This window comes from Corvus moneduloides, chromosome 2 (assembly GCF_009650955.1).
Source record: "Corvus moneduloides isolate bCorMon1 chromosome 2, bCorMon1.pri, whole genome shotgun sequence".
Lineage (NCBI taxonomy): Eukaryota > Metazoa > Chordata > Aves > Passeriformes > Corvidae > Corvus > Corvus moneduloides.
In genome coordinates, this window is record NC_045477.1 from 45,667,986 (window position 1) to 45,683,342 (window position 15,357).

At 39.7% G+C, this 15,357-nt stretch overlaps 1 protein-coding gene across 3 annotated transcripts in view; it reads left to right on the forward strand.

Annotated features, from left to right (window-relative positions):
- Positions 1-9,493, forward strand: part of IFT88 (intraflagellar transport 88) — a 45,674-nt gene extending 36,181 nt beyond the window's left edge. For all 3 annotated transcript variants that reach the window (XM_032099380.1, XM_032099382.1, XM_032099381.1), the window contains 2 exons: positions 7,755-7,850; positions 8,516-9,493. In XM_032099380.1, coding sequence (XP_031955271.1) covers positions 7,755-7,850; positions 8,516-8,637 — 218 coding nt within the window. In that variant the 3' untranslated portion in view covers positions 8,638-9,493. The remainder of the gene's footprint in view (positions 1-7,754; positions 7,851-8,515) is intronic.
- The last annotated feature ends 5,864 nt before the right edge of the window (positions 9,494-15,357 follow it).

The window sequence follows — 15,357 nt, forward strand, 5'->3', positions numbered from 1 at the left end:
ATGGGTCTCATCAGAAGATATCCCCTATAAATTCTTGCCTCTCTTCCCTTCGTTTTACAGAGAAATATGTTATGATATTTTTTTCTTATTTGGTAATTTTATTTCTCCACCTACGTAGCAGATATTTTCCTACCCTTATCGAATTCTATAGGGTCACGAAAAGTCATGGCAATTGCTAACATAATCTGAAGATGACCTTAGAATGCTGTTACATTTATGAAGACTGCTTTCCTGGATTCTCTAAAGGTTAAGAGTGAGTATTAGGTGCTTGAGAGAGATCTCATTCCTTTTTCAGCTCAGTAGTTTCACTAGAGAAGCTGTTAAATAATCTCTTGATGTGTGGAAGAAACAACCATTCACCTAGGATTAAATTTTACCTGTTCTGGGCCTCAGGCCAAAGTAATTCTTTATTTAAGTAACAGAGAGGGATAGAAATGTTTCTGGGCTCTCCTTTGTTACATAAACCCTACAATCAGGCAGCCAACAAAACTGCAGTGTGAGACAGGATTGGTCCCTGATCTCTGTCATAAAGCAGAGACCACTTTGGTATATAGTAAATAGAAATGAAGAGCAGCATTGGTAACAGGCAAGGGTGTTTACAGATGGGCAAAACTTTGCATCAGGTGGGTAGGCAAATAGCACAGAAGGTCTCTTCCAGCTCTATTTTGTAATTATCCCCACCCTCATTAGTGAAAAAGGGGTATGTTTCAGTAGCAAGTGACTCAGTAATTTAGCAAAAGAAGATATAATAAGGCTCATACTGAAAAGATGCTAAAACAACATTAATCCCCCAAACTACCAGTTTGTCAGTGTTTCTTTTAAAGACAGAAGTATCTATGGACAGTTGTCTTCTTTCTTCTTCTTTTTTTTTTTTTTTAATTTTAAAAAAATAAGAAAGAGGATGAGAGGTTAAGCAGGATCAGAATTGACCTAGAATTTACCCTATCAGTAATTCTTAGATTGTTGCTCAATACTATGTCAAATGTATGAAAGAGTGGAAAAAACCAGAGTTTGGGAACAAGCGTGTATAAGAGCATGTTTGAGAAGTCTCCATTATACAAGTGCAGTGCCAAAGATCCAGCCTTTCTGGAAATTACTCGGCAAACAAGCAGAGGTACAAAGAAGGTCCTGTAGTGAGCCTAGAGTTAACTTCCTGCTGGGATTCTTAATTAAAAGTTGTGGTGAGCTGTACTACTTAGAAGTATTTTTAGAATGAGTCAAAGGCGCTGGGTACATTTTAACTGGTGATGTTGACTCTGGGGAGACTTATCAGTGAAGGAACCGGACACTCACAGCATCAGATGTTAAGGACTGTGTTTGTCCACATTGTACTGAGGATGGCTAAGAGAAACCTGAACACCCAAACATTTTATTTTGTCCAGTGCTTCGCGTTATTCACCTGGGTTATGAGCTGTAATTTGCAGGTTAATAAATTTCTGTACATGGCCTGTGTGAAGACACATACGAAATATAAACATGGGTTATTTTATTTCATAGTATTAGTATGCTTTTGATAAACTAATGACTTCAAAAGGAGGAAAAATAAAAAAAGAAACATTTGTATACATTTTAAGGTTAGTCTTTTCCAGTGGTGTTGCCAAGACCAAAAGGCATCATTTTCCTACAGTGTATGAAGGATTTGCCATCATTACTAAACCCAGTGAAACATGGAATCCTCCTTAGTTTAGTACTTACTAGGTAAATTAAAGTACTCACTAGCTAACTGAAGTCTGTATGCACTCCAAATATTTTAGGTATGATGTCTGTTTTATTTTTTTTTCTGCTACTAGCTCGCTGTCCCTATGCTTGCTAGTATTCCTAACAGATTTTTCCCCCCAAGTATTTTGTCCCTATATAGCTATTTATAGTAAGAGTATTAATAATTCAGGTTTCCTTGTTTTAGGAAATATGATCTGCAATTGCTTTTAAAGAGGAAGCTAAGAAGAAAGAGAACTAAGCCAGCAAGGCTTGTACTTCATAGGGCATCCAGTACTTTGCCAATATAAATTAAAGCAGAAGGTGTATGAGATGCACCAAAGCACAGTTTCAGCAATATGACTGGTGTGTGCATGAATGGTAGACAGAATGGAAACAGAGAGGCCAAGGAAACTGACGTCTATGTCAATGTCAGTTAAAGTCTGCTCTTGTCTTGTGAGAAAAATAAGCATTAAATCTAAAATGCCTACCCAAAATTGAACACATTTGTCACTCACTATAAAAAGTGAAATTTTCTTCTCCCCACAATTATCAGATTTATGGTTTTCAATCTTACTTATGTTGGAAGCAAATTACATTGATACAGTCCTATTAAAATTACTCTTTGTAATTTAAGAAAGGAGAAAGAAAAAACCAAAACCACAACACCACAAAGCCTTGAAGGGAGCTAACAGTGCATTTGAGTTTAGGCAGTTGTCAAAGGTTTTCTTTCCAATAATCTTCTCTTGTTTTCATACTCACTTTTCTGTGTTTTGCAGATATATGATTGTAACATCCAGAATTTAGAAGTTGGTGCAGTGTGGTTTTTACTACCATAAGAGATTTTTCCTGTTTAATAGCATAGTGCCTTTATATAGGTAGATAAGGCAAAGTATGACGTTAAGGATTCCATTCCCATGGCAGTGTTTACTTGGTCTCTGCATTTGCCCAGCTCTCTGAATGGGGAGTTTTGTGCTGGATGAGAGGAGCCGTGCAGTCTCGGACAGGAGCCCAAAGAAGCAGTGTTGAATTCAGAAGATGAAAGGCTGCCTACTTTGCATTCTTCTTGTTACCTAAGCCTGTCAGGATGAATTTGGAAAATAAACCACATGGGAATAATTTAGGTGCCTTTTTCCTTTTTCATTTCACTGGTGACTGTGTCAGTTTGTCCATCCCCAAAAATTTCCCATATTCAAACACCCTTTACCATCCCATAGGGATGTCCTCATATATTATGGAAGTATGTCTTACATGTTAGAGCCATGGGCATGCCAAATAATCCTGACTGTGACAGAGATAAGAGATTTTCTTGTTACCCTGCAGCCAGGACATGCCAATAATTTATATTTTCTAGGCTTTGTGTGCCTGTTGATGCCTCATTAATTATAAGTCATTGTGGAATGGTTCCACTGTCTGTGTGTGCAAAATAGGAAAAAAGTTTTCTTAATTAATGGAGAAGGGAAAATCTTTTGAAATGAAGAGAATATCTTAATCTGTTTTCTGCTCTGAACCCACCTAAGGAATTAGCTGAACTGACACACCACAAACAATTTTCATTTAACAGAATTTCAAATCAAAATGAACAGCAGTGAAGTTATAAATTGCATCTACTTCTTACGCTCTTTCACAGTTTTAATATAACATTCTGCCTTCTACACTGAACTTACTCTTCTCTTTGATCAAACAAATGCCCATTCTGCTCCAAAGATGGTGTCTTCATCCCAAATATGAAAGATATGCAGAGGTGCACTTAAAACACATTCTGGATTTGGTGGAGCATTAGCCAACTGTGCTCTTTGTTACAGAAACATTTGACCGAGGAGGCAGATTACCAAACAATCTTACCCTTCATTGTCTTTTCTTTATGAGTGAAACGGTACTAAAAATTCTAATTTACGTCCCTTGTGATTCCTGGAGGAATTTCCAATGCAGTAGTCTTATCACTGTAATTGCAACTAGTTAGATTCCTTTAAAAAATACGTACAAATACCATGGATTTTATGTGTTGAAGTACACCCAGCTATCGTGTGACACAGGAAGTACAGAAAGATAAAAAGATTGAGAATCTTGTTTGCTAGAAATCACTACTTAAAATAGGACTATTACCAAATAGGCTAACTTTTGCAGTATGTTGCATTAGTCATTGTTCTACCATATAAAATTAGCCATTTTTTAAAATTAGGTTTTATATTTTGATTCTTTTTTATTCCTGTCCAAGTTCTATGTGAAGGAATTAGTTCAAATTAGTTTTTGTAAGACACTGAACAAATCTAAATGAATGAAACAATTCTAATAGAATAATTTAAATATCCTAAATATAATACTATGTCCATGACTTTTAAACAGATGAGAGGAAGGAATGCACTGTAAATTATATCAGCATGCAGACTGTATTATTTATGTCTTTCCATGCATAGTCCTTAGTTAAGGCTGTTGAACACAGACTGTGAGGGGAATGTAAAGTCAGCATGATAATCCAACTCTCAAATATAATAATTTTACAGAGTAGATATATTTATAAATTAGATTTTAAAAATATATTGACCAGCTCTTCTTAATCAGTTCTTGTTGCTTTTTCAACTGAAATCTGGAGCCGTGTTCCTGCAGTCAGTTCATGTGGATGTGTCCCCATTGTCACCCCAAAGTGAGTACAGTGGGGCTGGCCTCCACATGAACTACAGTAATAACTTATTTAATAAAAGCCCAATAAATTAATAAATAAGGAGTGACTATTCGTTGCAGTGAAGCTTTCCTTAGATGCAGAGAGCAATTTAATTTAGCAGGGGTCTTCCATTATTCAAAAGCTGCCTTGAATCAGGGGCAGGTGTTTGTGTACAGTTTAATACAGAGAGAATTAATTTGCAGTTTCAGAAATATCTACCTGTAGTCCTCTGATTGTAGGTACAATCAGATGTTAATACTCAAAGCTGTGCTCTTAGTAGAGAAAAACTACAAATAAAGCTTTTCATCCAGAGTTTTTATTATTGTCCTTTGTCCCAATGTTTGCTTTGTTTTCTTCTGTGTATTATTTTAGTGAAAGTTAGTTTCATTCCCATAATTCAAAAGGTATATAAATGTATATAAAATCTTTCTCCTAGATGGGGTGAGAGCAGCAGGGAACGGTGAGCAGAAATAGTAAAACTTGCGTCCCAAAGTATGCATGTCTGTGATAAAATGCTTTAAAAACAACTCCTTCCCTGAAGTTCTCGTCACTGTAGGATACCAAAATTCTACCACTGTAGAATTCTCTTCACTGTAGGATACCAAAAGGCTTATATTCCTTAACATTGCCAAATTATGTGTGAATGTATACTGAATAAAAACATGCCGATGATTCGTCTGCAAACAGAACTACAAAAAGTAATTTTGAGATGAGATTTAGACTTCTGGCAGATCGTGTTATATGGTCAACAGAATTTTTAATAGCTGCCATATTGGCAGCCAAGTTCTGTATCCCATGGCAGAGTGTCAAGAACAGCTTACCCCAAATGGCTCAACAGCTAGGACATTCTGAAAAGCTGGAAGTGTGGATTTGAACTCCCTCAGGTGAAGGAAGGCATTGAAGCCAGACCTCTCACTTCCTGAGCTGCTGTCTGACAACTCCATGTAATGCAGATGGTGTCGAGCAGCTCTTACTTTCTTCTGGATGCACTTTAAAATAAAAGGTGCTCCTCTTCCACATTTTTAGGTATGCTTAGAGCATACTGCAGTCCATAGAGACTTGATGTGGTTTTGCACATTAGCCTAATTTAAACTGAATGTGAAGAACTAACCAGAAGAGTTGTTAACCTTCCCTTCACTCTTGCTAGATATAATGGTCGTACAGAAGTAAGGTGAGCTGTGTTACTTTGCTGATCTACCTGAGAAAAGGGTTTCATCAGGTTAGTTTTAAATGTACTAGGAACCTGCTCCAGCACAGCCTGCTACAACTGGACAGCATGTGGAGGGGGATATGACACGGAGCAGAAAGGGCAGGGTGCTCCTTCCTGTGGTAGGGTGGGTCTAGATTGACAAGTTCAGAGTAAATGAAAGGGCTTCACATTTTGGACTTACTGCCTCATTCCCTTCTTGGATGTAGCCCTAATAAAACTTAAGGGTCCTAGAATGTCCAAGGAAGCCTTTGTTTTCAACTGTATTTTTTTAGGGCAGGAAGAGATGCAGGTAACTGGTGGGTATCATGTTGATCCCACTCAGTTTGGTTTGTCTAACATCCTTTTCTTCCTTCCTTCAGTTAATATAAAGTCTTTCACCTTCCTCTGGTAGTAGTGCTGACACCCATGTATTTTCCTCCTTCACAACTGAAAACATTTGGTATGCCATCTTCCTCCTCTTTTATTTTCATTACATCCAGTTCTTCCTTTCTGGGACCAACCAATTAAACCTGTGGAGTTTCTTGGACTAGTTCAGTCTTCCCCTAGTGTAGTTGGCTGTATTGTTCCTGTCTTTGCATCTCTTTACTGCTCCTTACAACTTTATTTATCATCTTAAAAATGACTTGTTTTCCATTATGCAAGACTGTGCTTACTTCTATCCTGCTCTTTTTCTTGTTGATTATTTTGTATTTTCCTCAAAACATTTTCATCCACACCATCTTTGAAGCCCAGCTCTCACCTCCTTGTTGCACAGGCCTCTCCAGAGCCCACTGAAATCAAGGGGAGGCCCTTCTGTAGTTTCACAGCCCTTTGGTTGAGTTCCTCTCCAGGAAAAGCCATTGTTTTTTCCCCATTTCTTCAAATCTGTTAAGTATTCACTTCTTTCATTAAACCTGTCAGTGAGAAGTGGGAGTTCCCTAGGGAAGTGGATGTACATTAAAATACAGTTTCCTTGCTTTGAAATTTCAACTGTAATCTGTGTCTTGTGAAGTTATTATTTTAATAATAAGTTTGTTATGTGACTGTTTGTTATGTGACTGTATGTATTAGATCTTTCTTGGAGCAGAGACATTGTCTTCCAGTTTAGGGCTGAGCAAACAGAAGTCTGCAGTAGTATTTATAGAGAAATAAAGGTTTGTCATCTTTGTAGAAGTTTGGGGGCTTTTTTTTGTTTGAGTTTTTTTTTTCTTTTAATTACAACAATACCTGTTAAAATAACACTTACAGTAAATAAGACAATGGAAATGTGTTGCCAAGTCCACACTTTATAATTAATGTTTGCTGAATGAAACCCATCTTTCCTCCTTACAGATGGAAGACTTTTAATACCCACATTGTTTGTTGTTGTAAATGAACATGTCTCTATTTGGCTGTACGTCCCACCTTGTAAATAGACCAAGTCAAACTCAAAACGTTTTCTCCTAGGAGAAAAAATATTGCATAAAAATTTGTTGTAGCAGATGAGACTGAAAGCTTGCCATGAACGTGAAAAAGAGATTCAGAGGTGAACAGAACATTTAAAGTGTCTGGAATACTGCTGTGGCAAGAGAATGTTAATCTGATGTTGTCTGCGCAGGAGGCAGCCCTTGGAGCTGACACATTCCTTGGGGCCCTGCTGCAAACTGAGCTGCCAGCGCAGTGTTTACAGCGAGGTGCAGGACCAGGATGGTCTGTACACATGAGCTGTGCCTGCCTGCCACACAGACAGCACATGGCAAATATGCTCTTCTAATTAAAAGCAAACCTAGTGTTGAATTTAACCTTGACAGTATTGAGCAGGTGGATCACACTCGTGTATTGGTAAGCACACAAACATAGGAAATGTCCTGTGTACATTGTGACAGTGTTTATATTTATCATGCTTATTTTAACTCCAAAATGTGACTGTAATTTATAAGCAACTGAAATGTCAGCATTCGAAGCAGAAATATTTTAATGTGTTTACTCCAAAGTAACACGGCTGTGTGCATTTTTTAAAAAACATTAACACACACATGCTTGGACACAGTGTCCACTGTGTTTTAAAGACCACTATTACAAATGAGTACTGTATCTGTCATGAAAGGATGGTTTCATCCAAGTCTAGTTTGACAGATAGTAGTAGCTGAATTGATGTTGTTCTTGTATCATGGTTTCACAGAACATAACACTATGTTATTTGTCTTCTTTTTTTTTCCTGTTCCCCAGATAGTGGTGGTACCAAAGGGGAAAGACTGAGTGCCAAACTAAAAGCTCTGCCTGCAACAAGTGAACCCTATGAAAGTAGCAACAGTAAAGAAATAGGCAAGTGGACATCTTATCCCTTTTTTACTTTCATGGTCCTCAGAGAAAGGAGAAGTAAGGAGAGAGGAAAAAAAAAGTTATTGGAAGAGTATATAAAATTAGATAATTGGGGAAACATTTTCCTCATGAAAATGAGGCTTTAGTGTCATTGTTCAGAGCTCACTATAAAGTAATTGTAAATATTAAGAAATGTGGCCTGTGTTAATAGTCCTTTCGATATCTGTCTGCTGCATCCTTTAAGTCAGTTCTGCAGTCGTAAGTTCTTCAATAAGACTGAATGTTCAGAGGGGTTTAAAAACCCAAATCCATGTGGAATGTGGTACTTCCTAAAAACCCATATCTTAAACAAGTCATCAGTCTTGCTGTTTCTTGCACTTTTCCAAAGTTTTTTTCTTACTGTAGTATCATAAGAGAAATTTATTTAAAAAAAAAAGTCTTCCATCAGTAGAACTCAAGAACTTTGCTTCTGTGCCCTGCTTCAGTTCCTGAATGCAGTGTTTTTGTTCTCCTTCAGTGTTCATATGCTCTTTCTGGTCTGCATTTCAAAGACACAGATGTGTAGTGCTAAATCCTAATCTCGTGTTTGATTTTGTATGTTTAAAACAAGCTAATGTTAAAGCTAAAATAGTTTGTAACTGTTTCACATGTATTTATTTAAACCCTAGATGCCTCCTATGCAGATCCACTTGGCCCACAACCAGAAAGACCAAAAACAGCAGCAAGAAAAAGAACAGAGGAGGATGACTTTGCTGATGAAGAACTAGGAGAGGATCTGCTTCCAGAATAGCATGTGGGGCGCTCATCACTTTTTTAATCCTTGTAAAAGTTTTAGCTGAAAAACTTTTCATTCATGATAATTTTGTAGTGGATTTTTATAAACTCTTCGTGAAATACTTTGAACATGTGGTACCTTATGTTACAAACATGGATTTGTAATTGCAAAAAAAATAATGGTGAGGTTATTTTACTGATGCATAAGATCTACACTACTCAAACACATTGCAAGCTGTATCAAATGTGTAAAGCTTTTGCTTTCAGAGATAAATGCGATGATAATATGAAACAGAGAAGCCTCTAAAATTTCATCTTTCAATGCAAAATACCTCAAAGCAATGCTTGTAAGGTTGAAAATCCCACATCCTTCATCCAAAGCCAGAATTTATTTAAGTTCTGTGAACTGACCTTCTGAAAATGTTGGGTATGACCTTGGTCTTCCTTAAGGTCCTAATTCAGCAAATCACTTCGCACTGATACCAAAGAAAGCATCTTAATTTTAGTCTAAGTTTAGATGAACTAGGACCATTTTTCAGCCTCTTGGCAATGTCCTTATTTTTGTTTTTTTTATTTTGAGTGGTCAGAGTTTTCAGGATTTCACCCTGGTTTGTTCAGAATCGCTAATTAGGCTGCAGCTTTTGAGTCTTATGTTGGAGATTGTGGCACCAACCACACAGTGGTAGTTTTCTACAGCCTAAGCTGAGTATGGGCAAAGAAGTTAGTTACAGAAATCACCATTTTGCTTATGAACTGAACAAGTTTGATCTGAAGTTACTGAGACATTAAATTCCTGTAGCAGGAATCACTTTGGGGAGATGAAAAATATTAGTCAGGTGTTCAGAATTTCCTAATAAATACTTGCAAAACTAGTTCACTGAGGTGGCTTGTTTTTGAAACTCAGGCATGAGTTTGGTTTGATAGTTAGACTTTGGGTATTGCACTTTGAAATGCAAGGATTCAGTCTTCTAAAATTTTCAGTGCTCCTTCTCAGTGGTGGTGCTCAGACTGTTTCCCAGCCAGTGACACTGGAGAGGTCTCTTCGTATCTTCATGAAATGTTTTTCTAGGTTTTAAAAACACTGCCCCGTTTCGTAGGACTTCTGCAAGTGGTTGGAAGCGTCCTGTGGGTTTTATGGCACAGCTAATGAGCTGCTTTGTGTGTAGCATGCTTCCCATGGCACTGGAGCAGTGCTCCCTCTCAGACTGCACCGCTTCCACCTCATGGTACGAGCAGAGCGCGTTCAGTGCGGTTTATGGAGCACCCCGAGGGACTCATCAAGGACCAAAGACACAGTAAGCTCTGGGGCCTGATCCTTCTAAGGGGTGGGGAAAAGAGCATGAAAAGGAAGTGGATGGCAGATGCCTTATTTCTGCAAGTCTTTCTCTTGCCTGCTCCTCAGTCCTGCTGTATCTCCTGCTCTGGTCATAGAATGACATATTCCTGGATGTCATGGTAGTTCCTACTGTCAGGCTTAGTCTTGGAAGACCTAAACCACCAGGATGTGATGTGCCAGGCAGGAGGGAGCATTTTCAGCTACAGACTGCAGTGGCATGAGGTATCTGGGTTAATCACAGTAAGAGAAAATATTTGGGACCATGGCAGGGAGTGTAGATAAACCTATGAAACAGTGCAGAAGAGAAGACAGGCGAGATACTGTCATGGTCTTCTAAGACAGACATTGGAGTAGACTGCAGTGGGTTGACCCTGACTGGATGCCTGGCACCCACTGAAGCCTCTCTGTCACTCCCCTCTGCAGCTGGGCAGGGGAAAGAAAATATAACAAAGAGTTCATGGGTTGAGATAAGGACAGAGAGAGATCACTCACCAAATTCCATCATGGGCAAAGCAGGTTCGAATTAGAGATATTAGTTGAATTTATTGCTAATAAAATCAGAGCAGGATAATGAGGAGTAAAATTAACCTTTAAAACAGCTTCCCACCACCCCTCCCTTCTGCCCGGCTCTTCTTCCTTCCACAGTGGCTCAGGAAGACAGAAAATGGGGGTTATTGTCAATTCATCACCTGTTGTTTCTACCATTGCTCAGGGAGAGGAGGTGTTCCCCTGTTGCACTGTGGGGTCCCTCCCATGGGAGACAGTTCTCCATGAACTTCTCCAGTGTGAGTGCATCTCACTAGCAACAGTCCCCCTCAAACTGCTGCAGTGTGGGCCACTCTTCCATGGGGTGCAGTCCTTCAAGGACAGGCTGCTCCAGCCTGGGCTCCTCTCCCCAGGGGCCTCCCACAGGGTCACAGACATCCACCTGCTCTGGCGCAGATTTCTGCACCCCTGTGGATCTCCTGGGGCTGCAGGGGCACAGCTGCTTCATCACAGTCTGCACCAGGGGCTGCAGAGGAATCTCAGCTCCGGTGCCTGGGGCAGCTGCTCCCTCTCCTTCTCCATTAACCTTGGGATCTGCAGAGCTGTCCCTCTCACATGTTCTCACCCTGCTCGTCTCTGGTTGCAATTACATCTGTGCAGTAACTTTTTAAAAATTCTTCTTAAATATGTTATCTCAGAGGCTTTACCATCATTTCTAATAAGCACAGCCTTAATCATCAGCACATCTGTCGTGGAGCCGCCTGGCATTGGTTCTGCTGGACATGGGGGAAGCTTCTGGGAGCTTTGCACACAAGCCACCCCTGTAGCCCCCCACTACCATAGCTTGGCTATGCAAACCCATTACAGCATCTAATCAAACACTGCAACCAGATAGGCATGTCCATGATAAAATGGTATGAAGTACCAATAACTTGGGATACAGTCCACAACTTGGTCTGTAGAAGCACTCCTGCGGACATCAGAGAGATTGTGATCAGCAGCAGTTTCTTGGTTTGGTTTGCCCAGATGCAGAACTGTACATTGTGTAGAATTCTGTGAATTACAAACAATTGCACTTTTGTTCCAGCCCTGCACAAACTCACAGGCACTTCTGGAACGTGTTGTTTCCTATGTACAGACTCCCAGGGACTTCTGGAACATGCTGATTCCTATAGCATGAGGATCTGATTATATAATGCTCTGGGTTATGATGTATTTGCATGTTATTTCGCAAGCACAGTTGAGCTTGTTCTGAACTGACAGAATGCCATGTGATCCAGCTCCAACACTGGAGTAATGAGTCCTGCTGACAGTCAAATGATGTAGCCCAGGTTCATCCACTTCACAACCACTCACTATGGCTGCATCTCTACTCAAACTGCACTGTTGCCAGGGCAAGCCCAGAGCAGAGGAGGGGATGTGTAACCAGCTGTTCTGTAGGACCGATAGCACAGTAGTGCACAGTAGTACAGTTTCGTACCATGACAATTCATCTCCCAGACCATTGCCTTGCAGGATCCAAAGGTAAGCCTGGGCCAGGAACCATTCTTTGGAAGGGGCTTCAGGGCATCATCCTTCTTTGGTGCAAGATATTCCGTGTGAGGGAACACAAGACTCAAGGACTGGACTCAAGACTGGAGAGTGATCCCTGATGGAGATTAATACAACTGGAATCTGTTGAGAAAGAAGCTGCATGCATGTCCAAAGTGCTGTGTCACCATGTTGTTGGAAGGCCTCAGGCTGTCAGGCGGTGAACAAACCTGCACGATTCAGGCAGCTCAGGTCTCCAAGGAAGTGTGGCCAGGCCAGTGGAATGCTTGTCTAAAATAATTACCTGGGTTATATGGGATTATTGTGCTATGTTGATGTGATGTCCCCAACCCTGTCCTTGGCTGGCATTTAGCTCAGGTGCAGTGAGTTGTGTTCCCTGCTGCCATGTAGGATGCCCTTGGTCCTGCGATAGGTCTTAGAAATCCCAAAACTGGAAACACTGAAAGAGCTAAATGATTCTATCTACATCCAAGAAATTCAAGCAGAAATTTTTTGTCAGTCTTGGTTGCACAAAACAGACTCCATCTCCAGAAACCACACACTGCAGGTATGTGCTTCCAGCAGCATTTAAACCCTGATCTTGTGTTTATCATTCTGAAATTAGTAGATCAATCATTTAAGATTTCTGCTGGGTTTTTTTTTAATGTTAGAAGAGCAGCAGTATTAAACTTAGGAAAATGCTAATCCCCTCAAGAAACTGACTCATGAGGTATTTTAGCTTCTATTGTCATGAAAAGATGTATTATACAATATTAAACAATCCTCAGTTGACCTCTTAGACTTGAGATCTTCCTCAGGATGTGCTGGATTTAGTTATATACAAAGTTACCTTTCTCTTTACATGTATGAAAAACATCTCTTTGTACAGTAGCCAAATATAAATGACTACTTGAGTAGTATTTTATTTATTTCTGAACAAGCCTATCTGTACAGCATCAAAGCATTCTTAATCATGTATTTCATCTTTTTCTCTGAACATCCTTCACTACAGATTATGTGACACTACTTTTGAAACAAAGGTATTCTAGAGTAAAACAGGAATTGAAAACTGTACAAAGATATAGTTCATAAATCAGAATGGTTTGGGTTGGAAGTGACCTTAAAGATCATCCAGTTCCAAGCCCCCTGTTGTGGGCAGGGACACCTTCCACTAGACCAGGTTGCTTCAAGCCACATCCAACCTAACCTTGAACCCTTCCAGGGATGAGGCATCCAAAATCTCCCTGGGCAACCCCAACTGCCTCACCTGTCCTCACTGGAGAGGTGCACCATCCCTCTGATCGCCTTTGTGGCCATCTCTGGGCTTGCTCCAACAGCTCCATGTCCTCCCTGTGCTGGGACCCCAGAGCTGGATGCAGCCCTGCAGGTGGGGTCTCACCAGAGCAGAGCAGAGGGGCAGAATCCCCTCCCTGGCCCTGCTGCCCACGCTGCTTTGGATGCAGCCCAGGACACCTCTGGCTCTCTGGGCTGTGAGTGCACATGGCTGGGTCATGTTACATTTATTTCAAGCAATACCACCAAGACTTTCTCCTCAGGGTTGCTCTCAATCTATTCTCTACTCAGCCTGTATTTGTGCTTGGAATTGCCAATAAACAGTTTTATGATAAAGGGCTGTTTCTCTTGGTTCCTCTGCAAGAGTAATACGAGATCATAAGAAATTAATCTAATTTGCTACACTTTGGTTATTCCTGATGTCAAGGACACAGATGCTCAACTTTTTGGTAAAAAGGTTATTTTTAACCTGCTTGCTCCTCAGTTTCCACCTTTGCAAAATGAAGTCCTTTGAAGAGTCTCCACTTCTCAAGAATTCACTTTTGCAAAGCTAAATTGCCTAACAACTGTAAAATATGCTGAGATCCTGCTGTAGAAGATGCCATGTCATGGAAGCTGCAAAGTGATATTACAAGGCTTATGACTGCAGGGACGATGAACAGGAACAGAAGCATTTGGGTGACAGGTTATCTGCAAACAGAATGTGAGGGAGAAGGACGTCTTCAGGGAGTAATTTAATTCTCTCTCTGAAGATTTATACCTGCTGGGGACGCCAGCTAATGTTTGTTGCACCCAACAATACGAGTTGTTCATCTTGAAGATCTATATGATGGTTTTTAAAACCTTTTTCACATTGGTATTTCAGATAGAGATAGGATCTCATTAATGTTGTAGCAGGATGGGAATAAGCATTTGGAATATGCCACTGTAGGGCAATTCTGCCACTGTTGTGACAAGCACATTACTGTGGTATCTTTCCTAATGCTTGTCACAATAATGTGATTTATTTGTGTGTGAACCATAGTATCTGAAACCAGCTGTCATGCCAGAGCAGCTATGGAAGAGAACAATCCCAACCAGAAAATGTCCTGACAACACTGCTCACTGGGGATTAATGTGTTTGGGAAGGGCAACATTCGTACATTTACTGTCAGGTTTTCACCATCATTCAAATGGTTCTGAAACAATTTTCCAAATTATCATAATGGTCTGATGATAACGTATTTGAGTGGGATTTTTTTCTCCTGCTATGACTACATTTTTCTCCAGCTGTTGGTAACAACGCAAGGTTGAAGACACAAACCTGGTGTGGTTTTCGTTAAACACGTTTGTGTTTAACATCACATGAAATGCTCTCTGGTGGAAACAGGTGCAGAAAATGTTTCGTATTTATATGAACTCACTAAAAGTGTCTGTCTTGTTCTTGCACATCTTAGTTTTCTTTGGAACATCCTGACTTCCTCATAGCAGGGATTTGTGGAACTGAACTTATTCGCTGACACTGATCACTGTGATGGTAATCTCAGGAGAGAGGTTATATATAAATATTGAATGACAATCCCCAGAAAGAACATTTAGAATATTATGTACAAGTGAAAGACATACTTCTCAATTCATTGACTGAAATAGCATATATTACATCAAATTCAGGACAGATTTCATATTACTAAATATTTTTTCAATATTTCATTTGTATAGATGTTTTAAATCTGCCTCAAATTCTAAGAAAACTCTAAATTAATACCAATGACAATTATACTGGTTAGTATTTCTTAAAGTCGTGGAAGAACCTAAGTTGCCAAAGTGTATTAGTGAACATTTTCTGACTCAGATGTCTCTAGGGTAGACTATGCCACGAGAACTCGCATAGCACTTACTTCCTGTGTAATGGAATCTCATTTGCTGCCCTTCTGTGGTTCTTATTAGTTGAATCAATGTGATTTTTTGTAAGAAAATACAATGCAACTAATGTACAGAATTAGAATATTGCCTAGATAAGACACAAAGCCTTAAATTTAGTGGCAATTTAATGTCTGTGCCATTGTTTTTTCTTCATCTGCTTTGATTTTTTGAAGCAGAACTCTCCCAGAA